General features: G+C 36.1%; 1 protein-coding gene across 2 annotated transcripts in view; it reads right to left on the reverse strand.

The window, feature by feature from the left end:
• LOC118762571 overlaps positions 1 to 27,588 on the reverse strand; it is a 40,631-nt gene that overhangs the window by 10,174 nt on the left and 2,869 nt on the right. The window contains exons 1-4 of one of the 2 annotated variants that reach the window (XM_036501319.1): positions 25,455 to 25,527; positions 18,050 to 18,303; positions 6,532 to 6,619; positions 293 to 438 (exon numbers count right to left, since the gene is read on the reverse strand). In XM_036501319.1, coding sequence (XP_036357212.1) covers positions 293 to 438; positions 6,532 to 6,619; positions 18,050 to 18,303; positions 25,455 to 25,498 — 532 coding nt within the window. In that variant the 5' untranslated portion in view covers positions 25,499 to 25,527. Of the gene's footprint in view, positions 1 to 292; positions 439 to 6,531; positions 6,620 to 18,049; positions 18,304 to 25,454; positions 25,528 to 27,588 lie in introns of those variants that run through there. The other variant, XM_036501320.1, reaches the window with a different exon arrangement.

Genomic DNA, 27,588 nt, shown 5'->3' on the forward strand with positions numbered 1-27,588 from the left:
TACATATATGCACATATATATGTACATGCATACGTACATGCATACACACATACATACGTACATACATACGTACATACATACATACATACATGCATGCATACGTACATACATGCATACATACATACATACATATGACATGCTTTTGTGGCATTTCAATCAAACCACATTGCACTTGCAAAGCATCGAGCAATCGAAGGCAGCCGTAGAGGACACTAAAGCATCACAAAATGAGATCAAATGCAGAACCAAATTATTGTAAAGTAATGCATATTCAGATGTTTATAAAACTTACCTGTGCTTGCCTTATATTCTCCTAATATAGACCTATCTTCTAGTAGTTCACCTTTACACATGGAATTTATCACATTTAATTGGTCAACATCATTTAATAAATCTTGAACATAGATTGACAGCAAGCCTTTCAGAACAATGAACATTCTAAAGAGACAAAGAAAATATTTAACCAATAAATAATGATATTTGACAGTAAAACATAACTATATTGGTTTTAAATTATGGCACAAGGCCAGCAGTTTCAGGGAGTGGGTAAGTCAATTACATCGACACCCCCCCCCCCACATCAGTACTCAACTGGTACTTATTTTGTCAACCATGAAAATATGAAAGGCGAAGATGACACTGACAGCACTTAAATTCAGAATGTAAAGACAAACAAAATGCCACCGAGCATTTTGCCTGATGGGCTAACCTTTTCTGCCAGCTCATCACCTTAGTAAAACAGCAATACTAACTATTATCAATAACAGCATGTGTAACACATATTCACCGTGATCACCATGACCAACCAGGCTATCAGATGTTGCTACACACTGCTCGTCACAATGTGCTTCGCATTGTTTTAGCCTTCGAATGATGCCACCCCACTGGCTAAGCGAGGAGGCCAACAGAAGAAAGAGTGAGAGAAAGTTGTGGCGAAAGAGTACAGTAGGGATCGCCACCACCCCCTGCCGGAGCCTTGTGGAGCTTTAGGTGTTTTCGCTCAATAAACACATTCACCACACCCGGTATGGTAATCGAAACCGCAATCCTACAATCGCGAGTCTGCTGCCCTAGCCACTGGGCCATTGCACCTCCACATAACAGATATTAACCCTCCAAAAACACACAAAGACTGTTATATTCACTTTAACATTTATTATTTAGTATCTAATAAGAAAGATGCAGTGGAACTGCAACAGTAACCAGGTTGCAGTTGATACAACAAAAGTTTTTGACACCAAATAATAAATGTTTCAGTCATGTCAACAAGTTTTGTGCATTTTTGAATGACTAATATGTCTTCTTTGTAATTGATTTAGTTTAAACACACAGTCTCAAATCAAATCATTTGCTTGATGAGCACATCTCTAAAATCATGTTATCAGTATCTTATTAGATAAGGAAAGATGTCAAAGCTGGTAAGGAATCAAACAGAACACCTTGCAGAATTTTGTTTCGTCCATTTACCTTATGAATTCAAGTTCCAACTGAAGTCAAGTTTGGTTTCACTCTCCCAGAGTTGATAAACATGGTACCAGTTAAGTACTGGGATTGATATAATTGGTTACACTATCCACAAAATTTATACACACACACATACATATATATACATACATACATACATACGTACGTACATACATACATACATACATACATAAATACATACATACATATGTACATCATACATATGTCTACTATGTATGTATAGTATTTCACTCTCTTGATCCAGTATCATGCCTCATATCTCTGAGATCCAACATATTAATATCTAACTTCACTATTTTCTCTCATATCTTTCAGAGTCACAAATAGCTTTCACTATCAACACACATGGCATGTTTTTCACCCAAAACTTATCATTCATTTAGATTACACCTCCATTCTGGAGCAATTGTATCACTTGTGTTAGCTATTGACTGATGTTTTTATTTACCCTAACTCTTTCAGTTTATTCGTGCTCTGGATTTTGTTAGATTTAGCAACCAAATCTCCTTCAATCACACCTTACCAACTAAAAAAAAAGACACATTGAAACATAATGAAATGAAAGAGTTAAAATAATATTTGTGAGGTGGTATCAAAAAGTTCCTAAACTAGTTCTGTAGGATGCCAACAGATGGCAGCACATGGTTGCAAGCATAGTGAGAGCTAGCAGTGACCATGAGGCAGTGTGCCAAGTGACATTGTTGTGTTTACTTTGCAAGTTGTGAAATTTGTGTTTTTGTAAACATTTGTGCTGTAGTAAGCGATTTTGTTATGGACAGGAACAAAAAGCCAGCATAAAATTTTGTGTTAAACTTGGAAAGTTGTACACAATGTTTCAAGTGGCATGGGTGTTTCAAAAATGGAAGAACATCTCTGGAAGACGATGAGTGATCTAGAAGATCTGCCACAAGTGTCACCCCAAGAAATGTGGTATTTTGCATTGAGAATTCATCCCCCAAGGCCAGACCATCAATCAAGAGTTCTACCATGACATTTTAAAGCATTTGAGGAAGGACATTTGGCCAAAGCAACTGGATCTGTGGAACACGAATGATTGGATTCTTCACAACAATGCATCTAGTCACTGTGCTCTCCTCACTCGCGAGTTTCTTACCAAAACCATGGTATAGCATCTGCACTTGCCCTATTCACCAGATTTTGCACCAGTGGACTGCCATCTCTACTCCAAGATGAAAATGCAGCTTAAAGGTCACTGTTTTAATACCATTGTCGGGATCCAGAGTGAACCGCAGAAGGCCCTTGACTCACTAACAGGAAACAACTTCCAAGTTGGATTCTAAAAGTGGCAGGAATGCTGGAACCAGAGTATTGCTGCACAAGATGACTATTTCAAAGGTGATGATGTTAAAACTTAGGTAAATAAGTTATTTTCTATTAAACATAGCTAATTTGGGAACTTTTTCATACTCTCTCGTATTTGTCATTATGCACATGAAATATGTTGCATGACTGTCATATTCCACTTAAGATATTTCTGATTAAGTTAAATGAAACAAAAACTACAATACAGATCTCTCTCTCCCCCTTCTCTCTCTCTCTCTCTCTCTCTCTTCTCTCTCTCTCTTCTCTCTCTCTCTCTCTCTCTCCCCTCAGCTCAGCTTAACTTTACTCAACAGCCATTGCTCTGAAGTAAAATAAAATATTAACTCACTATTAATCAGTGTAAGCTACAGTGATATCTCAATGGGAACTAATTGCAATGATCCCAACTTACAATCTCTTTGTACAAACTATCAAATTCATTGTTTGTACCACGTAAAAAGCACCCAGTACACTCTATAAAGTAGTTGACATTAGGAATGGCATCAAGTCATAGAAACCAAGCCAAAACAGAGTTTTTGGAACCTGGTGCGGCCCCACTGGCCTTACCAGTTCTTGTCAAGCCATCCAACCCATGCCAGCATCAAAAACGGGTGTTAAATGTTGATGAAGATGATGATGATGATGATGAAAGTGTTCTGAGATATATTCCCGTAGATGTTACAGTTGGTGTACCAACTAAACATACATTAATCACACTGGTGATCAGGCAATTTATTTATTTCTTCTTTATCATTGGTCAATGTCAACTTGTAAAAGTTAGATCTGATTTTCTCTCCATATTATCCAATTCATTGTTAATTACTGTCTAAGTAGTAATTTATAAAAGTCAAAATTAGCTCTGACATTCCAAGGTAAAGTTTTTATTAATTTTTGTTTTTTTCTTTTTAAAGTGCCTTTAGCAGAGTGCACTCTGTTACATGCAGTAGTGCCTGACCTCTTTAATGTGGATACCTTCTTCCCATTAATCTCAAAGTCCCTGGAAAAACTTACTGGCACTTTGCTTTTCCCTCTGACTGAGTTATGTGTTATGGAGGTGTGGTGTGGTGTGGTGGTAAACCAGGCAAGATATTAAGTCTACTACCTAAACTTGTTCTAATAATCATCAATCACTTGACACTTTCCCTTTGTTTCTCATTTTTAATTTTTGTTGCTAAGGCATTGAGCTGGCAGAATAGTTAGCATGCTGGGCAAACTGCTTAATGGCATTTTGTCCATTTTTAAATTCTGGGTTCAAATTCTGCCAAGGTCAACTATGCTTGTTATCCCTTTTGGGGTTCATAAAATGAGTACCAGTTGAACACTGGGTTGATGCAATTGACTTACTCCCTGCTACAAAATTACTGGCCTTATGCCAAAATTTGAAATCATTTTTAATTTTCTTTGCGAGAACTAACAATCATTTCTACTATAGACATAAGGCTTGAAATTTTGGGGAAAGGGGAGGTCTAGTCATTTACATTGACCCCAGTGCTCAACTGGTACTTATTTCATGAAAAGCAAAGTAGGGCTTCTTGGAATTTGAACTTAGAACATAAAGACAGATGAAATGCCACTAAACTTTTTGTCTAGCATGTTAACAATTCTGCCAACTTGCTGCTTTTTTCTGAGAACTAATAATGAACACAGGCAAAATGAGTAAGTGGTGGTGGAGAGACAGAATAATAATAACATCAAAAAAATATTTAAATATTTACATAACATTGAACGATTTAAAAGGCCAAACAATGCAAATAGATTTTAAGATAAGGTAACGTAAACTAAAAGTAAGTTACCTGGTAATCTTTGGTCATATATGTATCCAATATTTGGGACATACAAGTTCCTTCTTCAGGTAACTTACTTTAGTTTACGTTACCTCATCTTAAAATCTATTTGCATTGTTTGGCCTTTTAAATCTTTCAACGTTGTATTCCATATACAATGCTTCAAGCAAACTATAAAATCTTATTTAAATATTTATTCAAACTCTTTATATTTTAAGTTCAAATCTTGCTAAAGTCAATTTTGCCTTTCATATTTCCCGGGTTGATAAAATGAAGTTCCAACCAAATACTGACATTGATGGAACCAAATTAACCACCACCCCTTAAAAGTGCTGGCCCTTTTGACTAAATAAAAAACAATTTGTTACTAAATGTTTAAATTAGTCCAGTTCACCTCATAGAAATAGACCCCATTATAATTTTCTAGTTTTCTTTATTTCCACAAACAGAACCACTTCCACTAACTGGTTGTCCAGTACTGACTTAGCCATCCACTCTTTTCATCACCATCAATATGAGAATAAATATTCTTTCAAATTTTGGCTCAAAGCTAACAGTTTTAGGGAAGGGAACAAGTTGATTGAATCAAACCCCATGCTCAGCTGGTACTTATTTTATCGACCCTGTAAGGATGAAAGGCAAAGTCAACTACAGAAGAATTTGAACTAAGAAAGTAAAGATTGAAGAAATGCTGCTAAGCATTTTGCCCTGCATACTAATTATTCTGTCACGTTTTCTATATGCAAGCATAGCTGTGTGGTTAAAAAGCTTATTTTGTAAGCATGTGGTCTTGAGTTCAGTCTCACTGTACAGCATCTTGGGCAAGTGTCTTCTACTATAGCTCTAGGCTGACCAATACCTTGAGAGTGAAATTACTAGACAGAAATTATGTGTAAGCCTAGTTTGTGTGTGTGTGTGAGTGCATGTGCGCATGTCTTTAGGTTTGTGTTTGCCCCACACTGTCACCACATTTTGGTTTGTTTATGTCCCTGCAACTTAGCGGTTTGGCAAAAGACACCAATAGAATAACTGTCAAACTTCAAAAAATTAAGTAGTGGGCTTAATTTGTTTGACTAAACATTTCAAAACAGTGCCCTCACATAGCTGCAGTCCAGTGTCACTCCATTGGTTATGATGACAAGGGTTCCAGTTGATCTCATTAATGAAACAGTTTTACTCTTTTACTCTTTTATTTGTTTCAGTCATTTGACTGTGGCCATGCTGGAGCACCATCATTAGTCAAGCAAATCGACCCCAGGGCTTATTCTTTTTAAGCCTAGTACTTATTCTATCAGTCTCTTTTGCCGAACTGCTAAGTTACGGAGACGTAAACATACCAGCATCAGTTGTCAAGCGATGTTGGGGGGACAAACACAGACACAAACACACACACACGCATACATATATATACGACGGGCTTTCAGTTTCCTTCTACCAAATCCACTCACAAGGCTTTACTATAGCCCGGGGCTATAGTAGAAGACACTTGCCCAAGGTGCCATGCAGTGGGACTGAACCCGGAACCATGTGGTTGGTGAACAAGCTACTTACCACACAGACACTCCTGCGCCTTTGTTTGTGAAGTTATTATGTAAGTGGCTGAGCACTCCACAGACATGCATACCTTTGATGTAGTTCTCAGAGAGATTCAGTGTGACACAGAATGTGACAAAGCTGGCTCTTTGAATTACAGGTACCATTCATTTTTGCCAGCTGAGTGGACTGAAGCAATGTGAAATAAAGTATCTTACTTAAGGACACAATGCACCACTAGGAATCGAACCCACAACCTTACAACCATGAGCTGAATACCCTAACCACTAAACCATGCACCATCACTGTCCCATGACTGAAACAAGTAAAAAATAGAAAGATAAAGATAGTAGTTGGAAAAAATTGTCACACAGTAAAATGTTAAATTGTAGATGAAATTACATACTTTTCTCCAATTTCTCCTTGTTTAATAATCAACTCATTCGCCTTTTTTCTTTCAAATTTACAATTCCTTATGACATCTGTAATAGTTTCTGGAAAGAATAAGTTATATTTAGCTACACAAAAATCTGTTCCAGCCATGTAGGTCAAAACTCAGTCACAGTAGAAGTATAAATATCTGAATCAGTTTTTATGAAACATATCAATCATTGACTGATATCATCAATAGAATGCAACATCTTATGAAGATATCGAAAAAAATCCTCAGAAAGATTTCTTACCTGAAAAATGGGTAAAAGTTAATGACAGGACAAGCAGTTAGCTGTAAAATAATCTTTTCTACTAAAGACACAAGGCCTGAAATTTGGTGGGAGGGGACTAGTTGATTGCATCAACCCCAGTGTTTCACTTGTGGTTAATTTATCGACCTCAAAAGAATGAAAAACAAGGTTGACCTCAGCAGAATTTGAACTCAGAATGCAGCAACAGGTGAAATACTGATAAGCATTTCGTGCAGCATGCCAACAATTCCGTGCAGCATGCCAACTCATCACCTTGTAAAATAATGTCTTAATAATGAATACTCACCCAACCCCAATACTAGCTTGGAAACAGATGTCAAATAAATCAACAAATATTTATGAATATATGCATGTGTATTTATGTATATATATATATATATATATATATATATATATATATATATATATTGATCAAAATAAAAACATGATGCGAAGGATTCAGCGGTACATATGTTTCGGGCCTTTATTAGACAGATTTATAACAATGCATAATGTATGTCTGTGGCCTTCTTCAGCCGCGCACAACAGCTTCCACAAGGACATGTGTTACATCAAAAGTTCTTGGTTGGGGATGCAAATCCTCTCATTCGCGTACGACATAATGCGGCAGCAGCATAGAATTGAAGCGTCCATCTCTTTCTTCTCTCAATGTAGAATGAGGAAATTTGGATGTTGAAGTAATGTAAATAAATAAATACATATATAGACGTGAAGATGGAGGGGCGAGAATTCAGGACGAGGGATAAAAAATGTATAAAAAGCGTAAGTATAGAAAAATATAAAAATGTAGAGTATAAAGATATAAAGGGATATAAGGAGATGTAAAGGGGGTATAAAGAATATAAAGAGATATAAAGAAATATAAATAAATGTAAAGGCATAAGGTTATAAAGTAAAAATAGAAATAGAAATAAAAGTAAAGAGAATAAATCGAAGTAGAATAAAGGTAAAAATAAAAGTAAAAATAAAAATAAAATAAAATAAAACAAAAATATAATTTGGTAAAGTTTAACATGAGATGAAGGTGGTTGAAAGTTAGAGGTGTGTGTTAAAGGTGCCCACGTAGGGGCGGGCGGGGGGAACTGAAAATTGGAAGGGTGGGAAGTGGAGTTTGGCGGTGTGCGTTCAACATCCGAGTTAGAAATGTGAAAGGGTATAGATATAGGGAAATAAAGAGACTATATAGGAAGGATATGGGTGTAGGGGAAGAAATATGTAGGGAAAAGAAGACATATATGGGAGACAAAATTTGTATATATAGGAGGAAAATGCAGGGAAACATATATGCACATACACACACACACCATCCTGTATACACAAACTTATTAATACTTTCAAATACTACAAAGCTTAGGTTATTATACCAACTCCCCCATGCAATTTCCTCCCACCCGGTGCAACCGGTCGGCTCCAGCACATCCCGCTTTCCTATATGTGCGTGTATATGCGTATATGTGTGCGTATATATATGTATGTGCACATATGTGTACGTATATGTATATATATATATATATATATATATATATGTGTGTGTGCGTGTGTGTGTGTGTGTGTGGGTGTGTGTATGTGCATATATGTTTCCCTGCATTTTCCTCCTATATATACAAATTTTGTCTCCCATATATGTCTTCTTTTCCCTACATATTTCTTCCCCTACACCCATATCCTTCCTATATAGTCTCTTTATTTCCCTATATCTATACCCTTTCACATTTCTAACTCGGATGTTGAACGCACACCGCCAAACTCCACTTCCCACCCTTCCAATTTTCAGTTCCCCCCGCCCGCCCCTACGTGGGCACCTTTAACACACACCTCTAACTTTCAACCACCTTCATCTCATGTTAAACTTTACCAAATTATATTTTTATTTTATTTTATTTTATTTTTATTTTTACTTTTATTTTTACCTTTATTCTACTTCGATTTATTCTCATTTTTATTTTCATCCCTTATCTTAATTCTTATAATTTTTATAGTTTTTATATTTCATTTCTAACCTTTACATTGTATTTCTTATTTTATACTGTATTTCTTACTTTTATTTCTAATTTTTACCCTTACCCTCATTCTTACCCCTAACTTATCGCTTTATATCTCTATATATGTCTTTTTTTTTGCTTATCCCTTATTTACTTACCTATGGATCCACTTTATGATTATATGAGCGTCCGTGTACGTATGTATACGTATACATATATGTACACATGTACGAGTAAATACCTACGTCTGGATGTACATACCCCGTATTTCTTTTTTTACATGTTTTCTTATATTCATATGTTTACACCTATTTGTTTACATCTTTTAATATCTTATAGCTATACCCATATGCGCGTATGTCTCTGTGTGTGTATGTAAGTGTATATGTGCACGCACATATGCACACACAGCCGTGTGTGCGTGCACGTGTAGACGTGAGTGCGCGATTCTTTACATACGTTCTTATATACATCCTTTAATATCTTATATCTAAACCTGAAAGCGTGGGCATATGCGTATGTGTATGTAAAGATGGGCGCACGTATGTACATATGGGTGTGTACACGTATAATGTCCGTGTATACATGCGGATATTCTGGTGTATGTATGTATATGTACGCGCGTGCGTACATATGTGTGTGTTTATGTACATGTTTACACGTGAGTGCATGTGTATGCTTATAGGCTTGGAGGCGTATATGTACGCGTGTATATGGGTGTATGTATCCATGATGGTATGTATGTACTAGATGACCAATTAATTCAAAGAACCAGATTAAACGCTCAACAGCTCTGATTTACAACACATTAGGTCCCCAGACGACACTGTTGATTTATTGACACCCAAAACTTCTACAACTAAATTTTATCAATCTCCTGACCATCATGTTTGGTCCGTAACCTCTATACATCCCTTATCTTTATATTTTTTTACATTTTTATCATGTTTATTCCTATTTTTATTTTTTTACTTTTTACTTTTATTTCTATTTCTATTTTTACTTTATAACCTTATGCCTTTACATTTATTTATATTTCTTTATATCTCTTTATATTCTTTATACCCCCTTTACATCTCCTTATATCCCTTTATATCTTTATACTCTACATTTTTATATTTTTCTATACTTACGCTTTTTATACATTTTTTATCCCTCGTCCTGAATTCTCGCCCCTCCATCTTCACGTCTATATATGTATTTATTTATTTACATTACTTCAACATCCAAATTTCCTCATTCTACATTGAGAGAAGAAAGAGATGGACGCTTCAATTCTATGCTGCTGCCGCATTATGTCGTACGCGAATGAGAGGATTTGCATCCCCAACCAAGAACTTTTGATGTAACACATGTCCTTGTGGAAGCTGTTGTGCGCGGCTGAAGAAGGCCACAGACATACATTATGCATTGTTATAAATCTGTCTAATAAAGGCCCGAAACATATGTACCGCTGAATCCTTCGCATCATGTTTTTATTTTGATCAATTTACTCCACCACCTACACCACCAAACGGTATACACAAGTGCTTATAATTATCAAGTACTCACCCCGAATTTCTATACTCAACTCACCTACGTTGTCACTAGGATCTGATCCCACGTAACCGCGACAACCTTTAGTACTTGACGAACCCAAGCATGAAGATTCAAAGGATTCACACTAACTTCTCTCCCAAGGACATACCTCTCCACTCCGACAAAACTTACACGACGACCCTCATCCACCGGACCACAGACTTTATTAGAAGAATCAGGTGGGCGGCCTACCATTTCGATAACCCGGGGAAAAGCAACCCCAACTCTAACCAAGAAGAAATAGCACACAGGAAGATATTTAAAAGCAGAAGAAACCCACCCTCTAACTACGCACTGGAAAATTTTGAAAAAGACTTAATCGACCTCATTACCAACATCAACATTAGTAAACATAAGACCATTTCCAACACCCACTTAAGGAGCCTTAAAGATTTCCTGCATTCACTTAGGAACGATGATAGTCTTATCATACCCGCCGACAAGACTGGGAACTGGTATAGGTTAGACTACCAAACCTACAAATCGCTCATCATGAGGGAACTTAGCAAAAAATATAAAACTACTTCTACGGATAACCTTAAGGAAATTAACTACAAAATCAAGGAAGTTATGAGCAAATTAGACCTCCTGGACAGAACGGAACCTATCAAACCACAAGTACCCAAAATTACTATTAAAGACCATAAGAAAGACTTCCCGGATAATGTAGGAGTACGATTAATCTGTCCGACTAAATCGGATATCGGCAGACTTAGCAAGACTATCCTGGTCAAGGTGATCCCACGCATCAAACCCCACATCCCACTCCAACTATGGATTAACACCGACGATGTGCTAGAATGGTTTAACACTATCACCAATAGGCCCAACTACTCATTCATCCAATTCGACATAGCTAGCTACTACGCCAGTATATCCCCCATCTTACTTAACAAATCCCTTATATTTGCCCGCAACCTTTCACTCATAGACAGAGAAAAAATTGACATAATACTATTAGCTAGAAAAACCATAATAGAATTCGACGGTAGACTCTGGACCAGATCCGATACCCCCGACAATTTTGATGTGGCTATGGGCTCGAGCAATTCAGCTCAGGTGACTGACTTGGTCGGGGCCTACCTGCTCAAGAAGCTTTTCTCCGAGGTACCGGATCTTCAGAGGGGTCTATACAGAGACGACGCTCTCTTCATATACCCCACCAACAATAGGAGTAAACTAGAAAGAATTAGGAAAAAGATCAGGCTTTTTTTCAAATCCTTCAATCTTAAACTAGAATTTATGACCAATACTAAAATAGTAAACTTCTTAGATGTTACGTTAGACTTGAATAAGCACCTTCACCACCCGTATAGGAAACCCGAAGAAACTACCAAATACATCCATACCTCTTCCAACCATCCACCCTGTATAATTAGCACCACGGTCCAAGCCATCTCAGACAGACTTACAAAACTATCCTCTAATAGAGAAATTTTCAATAATCACGCACAACACTACAACCAGGCTCTCTATAGTGCCGGGTATAACCAGAGAATATCATATGTAGACCACCCGGGAACGTCCGTCGGACATAAAACTCCCAATTATAATCGAACTCAGCACTCAACTCACACTAGCGATAATTCTAATTTAAACTCCATACAACGTATAGGAAATAGGCGAACTAATAGAATAGCACACAATAGCAACCCTCCCGACGAGAGCAATATAGATCCTATTAGGAGAAATAGAAGGGATAATAGTCGATTACGCAAATATATATGGTTCAACATACCTTACAACTTAGCAGTTAGGGGTAAGTTATGTAAGAGAATATTCTCTATCATTTCCAACAACTTCCCACCCACCCATAAGTATAGAAGTATCTTCTCCAACAAAACCATTAGGATTTCCTACTCTACCCTGCCCAACATGAGCTGCCTCATAGCTAAACATAACTATATTAATATTAGAACAGCTAGATCAAGAGCAAACTATAGCGACCAACAGAACCCCCCTCATCTAGATAGTAGACAATATAACCAGACTGGCAGCCATACTACCCAAACAGTTAGTAATAACACCCGCCAACACAACAGAGGAAATACTACACCCATCAACAACCAGGAGGATATCAACGCCCCCACTCGTATTGCAACACCTCCGCCTGGGATTAGCAGCACACGACCGAATAACGCAATGCAATGCAACTGCAGATGTGCATCAGAGTGCCCGCTACAGGGCGCATGTAGGGCGAAAAACGTAATATATTCATGTGAGGTGAGTACCCAGTTTAACACACTCACCTACATAGGGTGCTCAACCTCCTGGAAATCCAGATACTACAACCACCGGTCCTCGCTGAAACACAGACATAAGGCTAACAGCACCTCCCTTTCTAAAAGAATTTGGGAATTAAAAGACAAATGCATAGGCTTCAAACTCAGGTGGTCCATCATCGGATCAGCTGCACCTTATTTAAATAATAGAGCAGGATGCCAACTATGTTGTATAGAACTCCTGAACATCTTGAAATTCAAAGACAAACACAATCTTATTAACAAAAGGTCAGAGTTCAAACCATCCTGTATACACAAACTTATTAATACTTTCAAATACTACAAAGCTTAGGTTATTATACCAACTCCCCCATGCAATTTCCTCCCACCCGGTGCAACCGGTCGGCTCCAGCACATCCCGCTTTCCTATATGTGCGTGTATATGCGTATATGTGTGTGTATATATATGTATGTGCACATATGTGTACGTATATGTATATATATATATATATATGTGCGCGTGTGTGTGTGTGTGTGGGTGTGTGTATGTGCATATATGTTTCCCTGCATTTTCCTCCTATATATACAAATTTTGTCTCCCATATATGTCTTCTTTTCCCTACATATTTCTTCCCCTACACCCATATCCTTCCTATATAGTCTCTTTATTTCCCTATATCTATACCCTTTCACATTTCTAACTCGGATGTTGAACGCACACCGCCAAACTCCACTTCCCACCCTTCCAATTTTCAGTTCCCCCGCCCGCCCCTACGTGGGCACCTTTAACACACACCTCTAACTTTCAACCACCTTCATCTCATGTTAAACTTTACCAAATTATATTTTTATTTTTATTTTTATTTTTATTTTTATTTTTACTTTTATTTTTACCTTTATTCTACTTCGATTTATTCTCATTTTTATTTTCATCCCTTATCTTAATTCTTATAATTTTTATAGTTTTTATATTTCATTTCTAACCTTTACATTGTATTTCTTATTTTATACTGTATTTCTTACTTTTATTTCTAATTTTTACCCTTACCCTCATTCTTACCCCTAACTTATCGCTTTATATCTCTATATATGTCTATTTTTTTTGCTTATCCCTTATTTACTTACCTATGGATCCACTTTATGATTATATGAGCGTCCGTGTACGTATGTATACGTATACATATATGTACATATGTACGAGTAAACACCTACGTCTGGATGTACATACCCCGTATTTCTTTTTTTACATGTTTTCTTATATTCATATGTTTACACCTATTTGTATACATCTTTTAATATCTTATAGCTATACCCATATGCGCGTATGTCTCTGTGTGTGTATGTAAGTGTATATGTGCACGCACATATGCACACACAGCCGTGTGTGCGTGCACGTGTAGACGTGAGTGCGCGATTCTTTACATACGTTCTTATATACATCCTTTAATATCTTATATCTAAACCTGAAAGCGTGGGCATATGCGTATGTGTATGTAAGGATGGGCGCACGTATGTACATATGGGTGTGTACACGTATAATGTCCGTGTATACATGCGGATATTCTGTTGTATGTATGTATATGTACGCGCGTGCGTGTGGGTGTGTGTGTGTGTTTATGTACATGTTTACACGTGAGTGCGTGTGTATGCTTATAGGCTTGGAGGCGTATATGTACGCGTGTATATGGGTGTATGTATCCATGATGGTATGTATGTACTAGATGACCAATTAATTCAAAGAACCAGATTAAACGCTCAACAGCTCTGATTTACAACACATTAGGTCCCCAGACGACACTGTTGATTTATTGACACCCAAAACTTCTACAACTAAATTTTATCAATCTCCTGACCATCATGTTTGGTCCGTAACCTCTATACATCCCTTATCTTTATATTTTTTTACATTTTTATCATGTTTATTCCTATTTTTATTTTTTTACTTTTTACTTTTATTTCTATTTCTATTTTTACTTTATAACCTTATGCCTTTACATTTATTTATATTCTTTATATCTCTTTATATTCTTTATACCCCCTTACATCTCCTTATATCCCTTTATATCTTTATACTCTACATTTTTATATTTTTCTATACTTACGCTTTTTATACATTTTTTATTCCTCGTCCTGAATTCTCGCCCCTCCATCTTCACGTCTATATATGTATTTATTTATTTACATTACTTCAACATCCAAATTTCCTCATTCTACATTGAGAGAAGAAAGAGATGGACGCTTCAATTCTATGCTGCTGCCGCATTATGTCGTACGCGAATGAGAGGATTTGCCTCCCCAACCAAGAACTTTTGATGTAACACATGTCCTTGTGGAAGCTGTTGTGCGCGGCTGAAGAAGGCCACATACATACATTATGCATTGTTATAAATCTGTCTAATAAAGGCCCGAAACATATGTACCGCTGAATCCTTCGCATCATGTTTTTATTTTGATCAATTTACTCCACCACCTACACCACCAAACGGTATACACAGGTGCTTATAATTATCAAGTACTCACCCCGAATTTTCTATATATATATATATATATATACATATATTTATTGTAATTGTAATATTTGGTCAACAACTGATGAGGGTTTGAAGATTATCTGCATTCTGTTATATGTATGGTCATTTTCCCCCTTTTTCCTGTAAATTTCTTTGTCCTCACTGTGCTACATATTCCTTATTTATATATATATATTTATATCATCAATGTCATCATCATCATCATCATTTAATGTCTATCTTCCATACTGGCATGGATTGGACTGTTTGACACGAGCTGGAAAGCCAGAGGAATGCACCAAGTTCCACCGACTGTTTTGGCATGGTTTTTATGGCTGGGTGCTCTTCCTAATACCAGCCACTTTACATAGTAGACTGGGTACTTTTTAGATGGTTCTAGCACCAATGAGGTTTTTACAGCTTCACGGTTGTGAACAAGCAGCACGATCTTACAAGCAATGTCGTTTGTTTACAGTCATCCATGAAAAACATGTCTGGCCATGAGAAATATTACCTTGCTTAGAAATATGTGAGGTTGGTAGCAGGAGGGGCATCCAACTGTAAAAATCTGCCTCAACAAATTCTGCCTGACCTTTGTGGACATTAACTGATGATGGCAGTATGTATGTATGCATGTATTTATGTAAGTATGTATGTATGTATGTATCATCATCATCATTTAACGTCCGCTTTCCATGTTAGCATGGGTTGGACGATGTATGTATGTATGTGTGTATGTGTGTGTGTGTGCATGTATGTATGTATATATGTATGTATGTATGTATGTATGTACATATGTACATATGTATGCACGTATGTATATATGTATGTATGTATGTATGTATGTATGTATGTATGTATGTATGTATGTATGTATGTATGTATGTCTCTTCTGTTTTTTAATTATTATAAATCTACCACTAAGGAGGGAGCCAGTTTCCAACTTAGATACAAGACTCCATCTTTGAGATGTAGCTAACACAGACAAATTCACATTTGAAACTTGAGAAAAGTCTTGCATATTTTTACTGTTCCACTCACAGATTGCACTTGTAATGTATGAATTAGCTGGTCGATTTCTCTTTCTGAAAATCCCAGTTTAACCCAATTCTCCTTTAAGCATTTATTAACAAAACCTAGTGCTCCAATTATTATTGGTATGAATATGAATTCATAGTCTGAACATAGAAGCTGGAGGTTTCAAAGCAGTTGTCCATAGCTATCCTTTTTTTTTTTTTTGATTTTCAAAGAGATATTTATATCTGCAGGGCAGCTGACTTCTGTGATGGTACATAACTTTGCCCCTCTGTCCCAGACAACAATATCCGGTCAGTTATGTTTACATTTGACAAACGTTTTGATGGGAATATTCCACCAGTATTCCGTGAGTTGGAGTTTATGAATGTATTCCATAATAGAGGGATTTTCTAAGTTTATTTCAGGACAGTCTTTTTGTAGATGGCATTGTGAATTGTTTTAGCAACAATATTGTGCCACATATAGTGAAGGCGCATGGCTCAGTGGTTAGAGCGTCGAGCTTACGATCGTGAGGTTGTGAGCTCAAATCCCGGACCAGGCTGCGTGTTGTGTTCTTGAGCAAAGCACTTTATTTCACGTTGCTCCAGTTCACTCAGCTGTAGAAATGAGTTGTGACGTCACATGTGCCAAGCTGTATCGACCTTTGTCTTTCCCTTGGATAACACTGGTGGCATGGAGAGGGGAGGCTGGTATGCATGGGCGACTGCTGGTCTTCCATAAAAACAACCTTGCCCGGACTTGTGTCTAGGAGGGTAACTTTCTAGGTGCAATCCCATGGTCATTCATGACCGAAGGGGGTCTTTACCCTTTTATTGTGCCACATAGGGAGATAGTACTGTGATGACATTTTAGGACAGCTGCTAATCACATGCATGGTGTCTTTCACAGAAACATGACATAGCCTATACATGTGGTTGCATCTTAGGATTACAAGTGCGTCACTGTGTCTCTTGTTCACCAGGTACTCTGTGGCAATCTCCTGAACCTGGATTGCAAACACATAGCCCTCAAAGTGTGATGTGATGTGATGTATGTATGTACGTATGTACGTATGTACATATGTATGTATGTATGTATGTATGTATCTTTGTATGTTTGTATGTATGTATGTACATATTATGTAAATACATACATATGTATGTATGTATGTATTGTATGATTGTATGTATGTATTGTATGTATTGTATGTATGTATTGTATGTATTGTATGTATGTATGTATGTATGTATGTATGTATGTATGTATGTATGTATGTATGTATGTATGTATGTATGTATATATACACCTCCACACACACAAAGTTAGGCAGAAAGTAGGAACTACAGATAAGCAAGCAGATACATAGATGGATAGATGTATGTGTGTATGTAAGTTGATTGGTATTTTGTTTTATTGTCAAAGATATTACTTTACAAAACTGTAGTTTACAATAATGAATTCTAAATTGAAAATGTTATGTATTTTAGTTGGAAAAGACTCCTACCTTCCCCAAAATGTCTTAGATGCAAATGGTTGACAGCTGTATGCAATTTCTTTGCTGGGTGGTGTTTAAATTAGTTTTGCAATCAAATGTTATTGTCCTCCACTGACTTTTTTTAACATAAAAAGAAATTTAAAGAAGGGATAGTGGGGTTAGGGTAGAAAAAAGAAATAAGATGTTAATGAAACTAAGGAATGTGCTTTAATGAGAAGGTATAACTCTTCAGTTCAGGACACAGACCCTAGTGGTTAGGGTGTCAAATTCACAATTGCAAGATTGTGGTTTCAATTCTTGGTCCTGGTGGTGTTATCTGTTACTTGTTTCAGTCATTAGACTGCAGTCATGCTAGGTCACTGCCTTGAATTTTTAGTCGAATGAATTTTTTTAAATTGATAAAATAATTTACAAACCTGTTTTCAAATTGTTGAAAATTTTCCGCACTCTTGATTTGAACCAGCCCACCAGTTCTTCACATTCAGACTGTTGTCTAAGGTTTGGAGGCTTTGATAAAATACTAACAACATAGTTATACTGAGAATTCATTTCCAAAACTTGCTGAATTAAGCTTTTCACATCAAATGTTCTTGACAAATGGACCCAACGTTCTTTGGCAGTTTTAGACTTCAAGTTAGCTAAGTTGCTGTGACTTTTTATATCAGTGAGTCTAGACAAGGAGGAAAATATAACATATTACATAAAAATTACAAAGAAACACAGCAGACAAAAATAAATGTTGGATACTTGTAGTAATCAAATATAATGTGACAAACTTATGTAGGAGTTTCTCGGTAGTCAAATCAACATTTTACTTCTCTATTTATAAATAAAGAAGTAAATCAGAGGCAGAAGAATAATATTCATGGCATTAACAAAAACTCTCAGACTTATTTAATGCAGCCATCAAATCTCTATGCATGGATGAAAAAAAAGTAGGAAAAATATTCTATATAGAATCAAGATATGAACATTCAATAACTTTCAGTTGCTTAAATGCCACTGAAAGCAAGACAGGCTCTAGTCTAATGGGCCTGTAAGCTTGAAACAGATTTTGTGTGTTTGTGTGTGTGTGAGAGAGAGAGAGAGAGAGACAGACAGACAGACAGACAGACAGATAGACAGGCAGACAGACAGACAGACAGACAGAGATAGGGATTAAAGAAACTTGGGTGAATACCTCAGTCAGCACACCATGTGGAAAACCTGGCTAACAGAATATCCAAGAAAAGAAAATCAGAACCTGTAAACAGTAAATCCTCAGGGCATTCATACAAGCTGCAAACTGTATGAGATTCACCAATCATTTAGTTGGTGCTTTTATTGCAAAATGGAGGCGCAATGGCCCAGTGGTTAGGGCAGCAGACTTGCGGTCGGAGGATCGTGGTTTCAACTCCCAGACCGGGCATTGTGTGTGTTTATTGAGCAAAAACACCTAAAAGCTCCATGAGGCTCCAGCAGGGTGTGGTGGCAACCCTGTTGTACTCTTTCACCACAACTTTCTCTCACTCTCTCTTCCTGTTTCTTGAGTAACGCTGCGATGGACTGGCATACCGTCCAGCTGGGGAGAACACATACATCACAGAAACTGGGAAACCGGGCCCATGAGCCTGGCTAGGCTTGAAAAGGGTGACGTTTATTGTTTATCGTTTTTATTGCAAAATATAATAGCAATCAGATGAAAAAAACAAAGATGATGTTATATGATTTTATTTAAGGTTATGATCATTTTGAAAGGCCTCAGGAGCCGTTCTATCACTATGCACATTGGTTTATACATACAAAATTCATATAAATGCACACCATACAATTAATTATTGAAATAGTAGTAAATTTCCTTTCTCTCTTTTTATTGTACAAGCATACAATTAAACTTGGCAATTTCTTAGTCTTTCAGGGACTGTGGTACATACTAAACCAAAGAAGGTAATGTAACATGCCTTTTCATCTACAATCTCCATCAATTAAATTATCTTATTAGGGGAGTACTTGGTGTTTAGAACTTTGATACTATGCAACTCCAACTCCACCATAGTATATGTTTGTTGGAAACTCAAAATCTACCATGATAACTTTATGGTGGTGGTGGTGGTGGTGGTGGTGGTGGTGGTAGTGGTAAAATTTGATTCAACAATAAGCATGACCATTGCTTGTTGATGAGCTGTAAAGTACAAATGTCTCTTCTCAGTTAAATGCTCTGCAAAATCATGATACTTGACTTTGTGTACTGACATGTATCTCTTCAGACAACCAATAGAAAGATAATGGTTGAGACATGATGACAGACATGTGCTCTTTCAGGTGGGGATGATCTATTATTGGATGGCTTTGGTTCATATAACTTTGAGTCATTAACAAGACAGGCCTTTGAAGGACAAACTGATTACAAGTTGAGCATTTGAAGGAATTATTAATATCAATGAGATTTCCTTTCCTTGCATCTCATTTTAATTTTTCATGTTTAACATGTTTAATGTATTTCTCTTCAAATGCTTGGCCATACAGTGTATATTTTTTTCCTACAGGCCCTCTCAAATGCATTTTATTCCAATTTATTACATGGATGTTACTTTTCTTAAAAGCTGATTTAAGGCATTTTTTGTATCTTAATTTCAGTTTGTGAGGTCTTTTTCTAGAACATACTTCCCCATAGAGTAGACACACTCGAATTTGTTCATCTTCCATATGACTATATGATCTGCTCACCACCATCTACTATGTTGCAAGAACGCTTCTCTATTTACAACATTTGCTAACTCCATTTGCTAACACCAGGATATAAACATGGTCATTATATTAAAAACAGTTGGAGCCAAATGCATTCCAGCTGTTTAATATGTTTTTGAATACAGTTTATATTTCACATCCATATAACAAAATCAGGCATGTTTTGAATACATTGTTTGAAAATAGATAGTTTAGTGTCATTTTATATATGTATATCCATTAAGACCGAAATAAAGATTGAAATTTGACAATGTGCAGCTAAAACTAAGTCAAAGTATTTGTGCTGCTTATAATCCTCCCAACCAAGAATTGTTTTTCATTAAATGTGTTTAGCTAATAGTCTTTTTAGTTTAGTTGAGAATTGTTTTTAATTAAGTCTAGAATTATTTTATGACTGTTCTTGTTTTGCATAGATCTCTGTGGAGTCCAGTTTTCTCTCTTCCTCTCTCTCTCTCTCTCTCTCTCTCTCTCTCTTCTCTCTCTCTCTCTCTCTCTCTCTCTCTTCCTTTCTCTCACTCTGTTTGTCTGTCTGTCTTTCTATCTATCTCTTTTTCTCTCTCATTCTTTGTATTTTACTTATATTTTCTAGCATCTGTGAAAGAAGATACAGCTTGAATATATTTAGCTACTTTATCTGCATATTTTCCTCTCCACTAAGAAGAAATATATATAATGTGTGTGTGTGTGTGTGTTTAACTTTTACAAAGAAAAGGTTGACAATGACTTCGAAACTTTAGCTTGCTTGTCTCATCAGACTGTGATTGGCTATATATAATCTTTGACAAGCTGCTTTTTGAGGTCAGTGGAGCCATGTGTAATAATAGGTAGATGTGGTGTAGGAAGGCTGGCAAAATGTAACAAGGAAGGATAAAAGAGCATAGGAAGAATGTATGTGTTTATAGGTGTAGGTTGATAGAAAATTATGGGAAGATTTATTTTGGTTTGATGTAGGAATTTTGCAATTGTTTGGAGTTCTGTCGAGTACAGAAGTAAAAATGTAAACAGATGTGTCAAATTCAGATCATGACATTATTTATTGAGAAAATTAGTTCTTGTTGCGTTTTAGAGTTCACAAAAGAATGCTTGTAGATAAACCTGTTGGCCTCACAGCATTGATCAGATGGAGGTTGAATTGGTGTTGGTGTTATTAGATCTCTAATATGAAATTTTAAATTAGGTATTTGGGAAAGTGTAGGACTGAAGAGACCATAGTATAAATAATCATTTAGATTTCCTCCTAGTGTGGCTAATTGTATTCCTATTATGTTATTGTACACATTTACATACATGTAACTGCATCACATGATCTATAAATCCAGATGAATGCATAAAGGTGATCCCTTTTTTCCATAGGTATATTCATCTATAATGAGATATATATCTTTTATCTTACTTGTTTCAGTCATTAGACTGCAGTCATGCTGGCGCACTGCCCTGAAGAAATTTTTTTAGGTGAATTAACCAATCCTAGTACTTTTTCTTTTTTTAAGCCTGGTATTTATTCTATCGATCTCTTTTGCTGAACAGCTAAGGTAAAGTGATGCAAACATACCAACATCAAAGGACAAACTCGGACACAAAAGCACACACACACACACATTATATGCTTCTTTCAGTTTCTGTCTACCAAATCTACTCACAAGGCTTTGGTTGGCCCAAATCTTAAAGTACAAGACATTTGCTCAAGGTGCCATACAGTGGGACTGAACCCAGAACCATCTGGTTGGGAAGTAAACTTCTTACCTGCACCTATATGTATAAACAAATTATAAATGTACTAATATTATGCATTTGTCTGTGTATATATTCATATATATATATATATATATATATAATATATATATATATATATATATTCACACATACATATACTCATATGCATCAATAAAAATATACCTATATGGATATATATAGAAAATTAATATAAACAGCAGGCTGCAATGTTCCATCAAAAAGGAGAATTATAATTGTCACTAAATGTGACTAGGATGTTAAAAAGCACCTACAAAATGCTCTAATGCTGTAGTTAACACACAGGAATGAAAACACATACACTAACAGGAACCATAATTGTCTGAAAACTACCAACCGACCACTCTTAAGTCTGACACATCAGTTTCAGCAATTTCCATTGTCATCATCAGTTAAGCCAGTTCAGTGTTTGACTATTTCCAGACCTGTTTCTATATTAGTATATATGTTTTGTTCTTCCAAATTAATGGATGACTAAGCAATTCGCTAATATGTATACACAAAATTAATATAAACAGCAGGTTACAATGTTTCACCAAAAAGGGGAATTATAATTGTTACTGAATGTGACTAGGGTGTTAAAAAACACCTACATTCCTAGAAATAAGGACTAAAATGCTCTAATGCTGTAGTTAACACTCATGAATGAAAACATATACACTAATTGACCGAGAATTCTAAAGACTGACACATCAGTTTCGGAAATTTCCGTTACCATCATCGGTTAAGCCGATTATATATATATATATATATATATAATATATATATATATATGTATATACTTTATTTAAAAGCATATTACTCTACCTCTGGTATTTGAGTTCTCTTTTTTCTACCTTGTTTCACATTTATCTGCTTAGTCCAGTGTATATATATATATATATATATATATATATATATATATATATATATATATATAAAATATATATATGTATGAATGTATGTATGTATGTATGTATGTATGTATGTACATATATGTATATATTTATAAATACACAAACATACACTGATGTATACGTACAATCCATTCATACATACACACAAACATACATGCCCACACATACACACATATATAAGTGCACACATGCATGTGTGTGCATGCGCACACTTGTGCATGTGTGTACATATGCATGTGTGTGTGTGTGTTTCACATCCAGTTGTAGTTCAAATGTTCTAGAGTAGGTAAAGAACCGCTTTTACATGCATCATCCTGTGACACATTTGGACACATCATCAGTAATATTTATTGGGATCACAACGGGCTTTAGGTCTTTGAACAATCAGATACCTCCATCCAGATGACCTAGCTAGGATTTATCAAGTCCCAACTTGTGTCCAATTAGCACTACACCTAGTAGCACTTCCCCTTCAAGGGTTTGCACCTTCTGATCTACAGCCACCTTCAGGCAACTTCTGCTGCTGCTGCTGCTATAGCCAACTTATTGGCTTCTGTGATGCCCAGTATGTTGTAAGATCTACAGAAGGACTGACCTTCAAACCCTCTACATCCCACCTCAATGAGATCGCTCCTTGCTTGCTAGTTATGACATACCTCCACCAGCTCAACATATTTCTTTCTCTTACTTTCAATACTGTCCTCCCAGTGAATGGAGATTTCTGATGGAACAACCTGCATGGATAATTCTGAGATCAGCTCTATATCTAACCCTAATGAAGTTGAGGTGACAGTTTTTAGCAATTTCAACTGCTTTCCTGGGTCAACTTTCATTGAGGTGGGATGTAGAGGGTTTGAAGGTCAGTCCTTCTGTAGATCTTACAACATGCAAGTAAGCCTGCAACCCTTGTTGCTGGCATCTTATTCACACCTGCCATAACAAATGTTATCATTTTCTTTGTAGAACAGAGGTGCCTGCTATGGCTAATCTCCCTTTAGATGGTGTTGGCTATGACCTTCAGAACCTGGTCATGCTTCCAGGACTTTTGGACAGCTACAGTGAACATGTTCCAGGATTATTCTCCTCTGGCACAGGAGCAAAGAAAGCTGGTGACTTTGATTTAACATAACAGAACAATCTGGAGCAGCCTGGTAGGACATAATAAACTACCTGAATTAGGAATTTTATCCAGTGAGGCTTTGTTCTCCAAAAATCATGCCATGGAACTTCAAGAGTCAGCGCTTTGTCCTGTCTTAGCCAGTCTCTCATCCCTACATGCTTATTAACTCATTCCTCCTCACTTGACGTTCACACCTCATTCTGGATCAGCAGCCTTCTAACCTTTCTTTATACTTTGTGATAGTGAGGTATTTTGTTGCTGCCCAAGTCAACCCTTCCGCAAGTTACAATACCTACAAGTGCCCTGCATCTTATTTATGACTCTACAGCTTTTATACCCTCAACTGCCTGCCACTTCAATTTCGTTCTGATCTCAATACCAGCCTAACAGACTTTAGAGTCACAGTAGTTTCAATATTGCAACACCTCCACAGTTCCTTTCCCAGGCTGCAGACAGGGAGCTTCAACTTTACATACAGGGCAATATTTTTCAGGCATTGAGGAAGTTCCAGTTACTTCTGCTGGAATCCACTGATTATCCTCTCAAAGTTTTCTATTGTGGATTCATGAAGGAATAAAAGAATACATTGGAGGATGCCATGCTGGTAAATTCAGGTCTTAAACTTACCAGGAATATCTGACTAGTTCACTATGGATAGCCAGGCTTCTAATTCCTTGTTAGTTTCATAGGTGAATAATGTATCTCTCAGCCAGCTATAGAACACCTTTTCCAGGTTCTTCACTGGTTTCTTGCTGATAGATGGTATTAGTACACTACTGACCAAGAAAACAAACCTGCTTCTATCTCAGCATTTTTTCAACACAAGATATCTGAACTTAACTTGATTCAATGCCATTTTTTACCCTCCTAAGTCAATGAATAGAGTCCTAAAGTTTAAGGCCTTCAAAATATTGTTAAATGAAAGAAAACATGAAGTAAGTTATAACTTATTTGAAATAAATATTTTATGGCTACAAGAATGGTAAGTGATATAACCTCATAAATATAGATTAGATAAACATTACAAGTGAACAGTAATAATTATTTCAACTGAATTGCATGGGATACATATTTCAGACTAATCCAAATCAGAGAAATAAATCATTAAGGGAAAAAATGTTTCTATTGAACAAATCAAAAATCAAACTTTTCTTCAATTTGTAATATAATTACTTTTTGTTATTGTTTTATTTTATTCTTTTTCCTTGGACATTTTTTTTTTCAGCTTTGTAAAAAGATCCATTGTTACATGGCTAAATATATTTAGTTTATCACTCAAGGCAATAACATTATATAAAAAAAAAAATAAACTGTAAATATCATTACCTTTTAATCTGTTGGTTTGGTTTAGTCTCTTGATGCTGGGCCATTTCTGTCAGGTGTAATTGCAGCTATTTTGTTGTTGATGCAGGATTTTCTATGTAAACTAATCCAGTATTCAGTGTAAATGATGTATGTAATTATCTTAATACAACTAAATATCTATTTCAGTTATTTTCTTTCTTTAGTCCCCAGACAATTTGTGTCGAAGGAAGTTGTCTCCAAGACATTCAACCTTAGTTTATTACAGATACTTATTTTTACTAACTGGGAAGAATGAAAGGAAATGTCAACCTTATAGGTAAAATATTGTGGCTACAAGTTATAGCAGTGACAGTTCATACATTGATAGTTCTTCATTTTTCTTTCTCTATTGTTTATTTGGTTTGTTAAATCCTTTATTTTGACTGTGCTAATATTAGCTACAAAGAAAACTGAAACTAGAACCTAATCATGTCCTCTACTCAGAGTCTATTGCATAAGAATGGTTTAATGGACAGGTTCAGCTGAAATCAATATAGGTGTTTGTCTTACTTTTAATCTGTGTTAAAAACAGTTGCTTTGTCAATCTGCTTTGATTGAAGGTTATTGAAAGACAGAGTGATTCAATGAAAACAACAGTTAAAAGTGTAAAAAGTTGTTAAAAAAAAGTAGCTTGGTTGGTGAATGAGTGTGGGTTACACTATCATTTATGCTTTTCTTTAAACTCTATACAACTGTCTCAGTATGATGTATAATTTGCTTGTTGGGGAATGTCAGCATGTTCTGGATAAGTCTCATGGAGGCATTTTAAGATATATATTTTGCTAAATTTTAAGGGACAGTTGTAAGATTGGACATGCTTTACATTCTTTACAGAACAAGCTGATAATTCCATTTTTCTGTTGGAGTGTATGTGTTTAGGTGTGTGTATGATTGTGTGTGAGGTATGTGGATGGGTGGGGGTGCATGTATTATCTACAATAACATGTATTGGATTAGTCTGCTTAACAAACTGACATGTTGATTTGTTCTAAGCTCCTTCTGACAACTAATACTACTCACTTGATGATGATGATGATGATGATGACAATGACGACAACGATGATGATAGTGATGACATCAGCAATGACCATGATCATGCTACTGGTTACAAAGCTTAAAACCCTCACTGTTTCTCCAGCGGCGTTAATAGAATTAGCGTTACCCACCGCTTGTGGCCAAACCAGCTGAGAATCAGATTCATTAACCAACATGATTTCATTCCCATTCTCCGCTCATTTAATTACATACATACCCATACACAGAGTGGATCTCATTATTTTTAGCTACTTCTCTTTGGTTCCTCTGCAGCTTCTGACAATTTGCTCTTGGAAGGTGTTTTCTGTTACCCTTTGTAGCTAGTCTAAGAATTATGAGCATTGGGTGTCCAACAAATTGTGTCTAATAGCTACCTACTCCACTATTTTTATTTTCACAGAGTTCAGATATGTGTGTGTGTTTGTGTGTGTGTGTGCGTGTGTGTGTGTGTGTGTGTGTGTGTGTGTGTGTGTGTGTGCGCATGTGTGTGTGTGTGTGTGTGCGCGCGCATGTGTGTGTGTGTGTGTAGAAAATAGATATATATATATAGAGAAGTGGGGGAGAGATGTATAGTATTTTATTGAAGCTGAAAAGACTTCACTGTTACTTAGTTTTGCATAACCAATCATAAGACAGTATTTATGAACAATGCTATAGTTTATAAATGTATATAAATGGTGCGGTGGCAGATATTTAGCAAATCATCAAATAAACATTTAAAGCTGGCTGCACAGAGTATTATTATTTTTCAAAATAATGGGAATTTGTTGGATGAATAAATGATTGGCCAGAAAAGCATAACATCATAAGTGAGTTGAAATTGAATTAAAATTGAATAACACAAATCATCAATATGCATAGAAATAGATATAATAAATACTATGAGGGAAAAGTTCTTTTAGAATTCAAGAGTATACAAAAAAATGTTGCAAGAGATAAAAATTGAAATTTAAAATTAAGACACAAGTAAAAGTTAAGGGCAAAAATAAATAAATGTATAAGCTTACTATAAATATGGGGGATCTGCAGGTATGGAAAGAAGAGGAAGGGAGGAAAATGATGATTGGGGAAGAAAAATGGA

Source organism: Octopus sinensis, linkage group LG3 (assembly GCF_006345805.1).
Source record: "Octopus sinensis linkage group LG3, ASM634580v1, whole genome shotgun sequence".
Taxonomy (NCBI): Eukaryota; Metazoa; Mollusca; class Cephalopoda; order Octopoda; family Octopodidae; genus Octopus; species Octopus sinensis.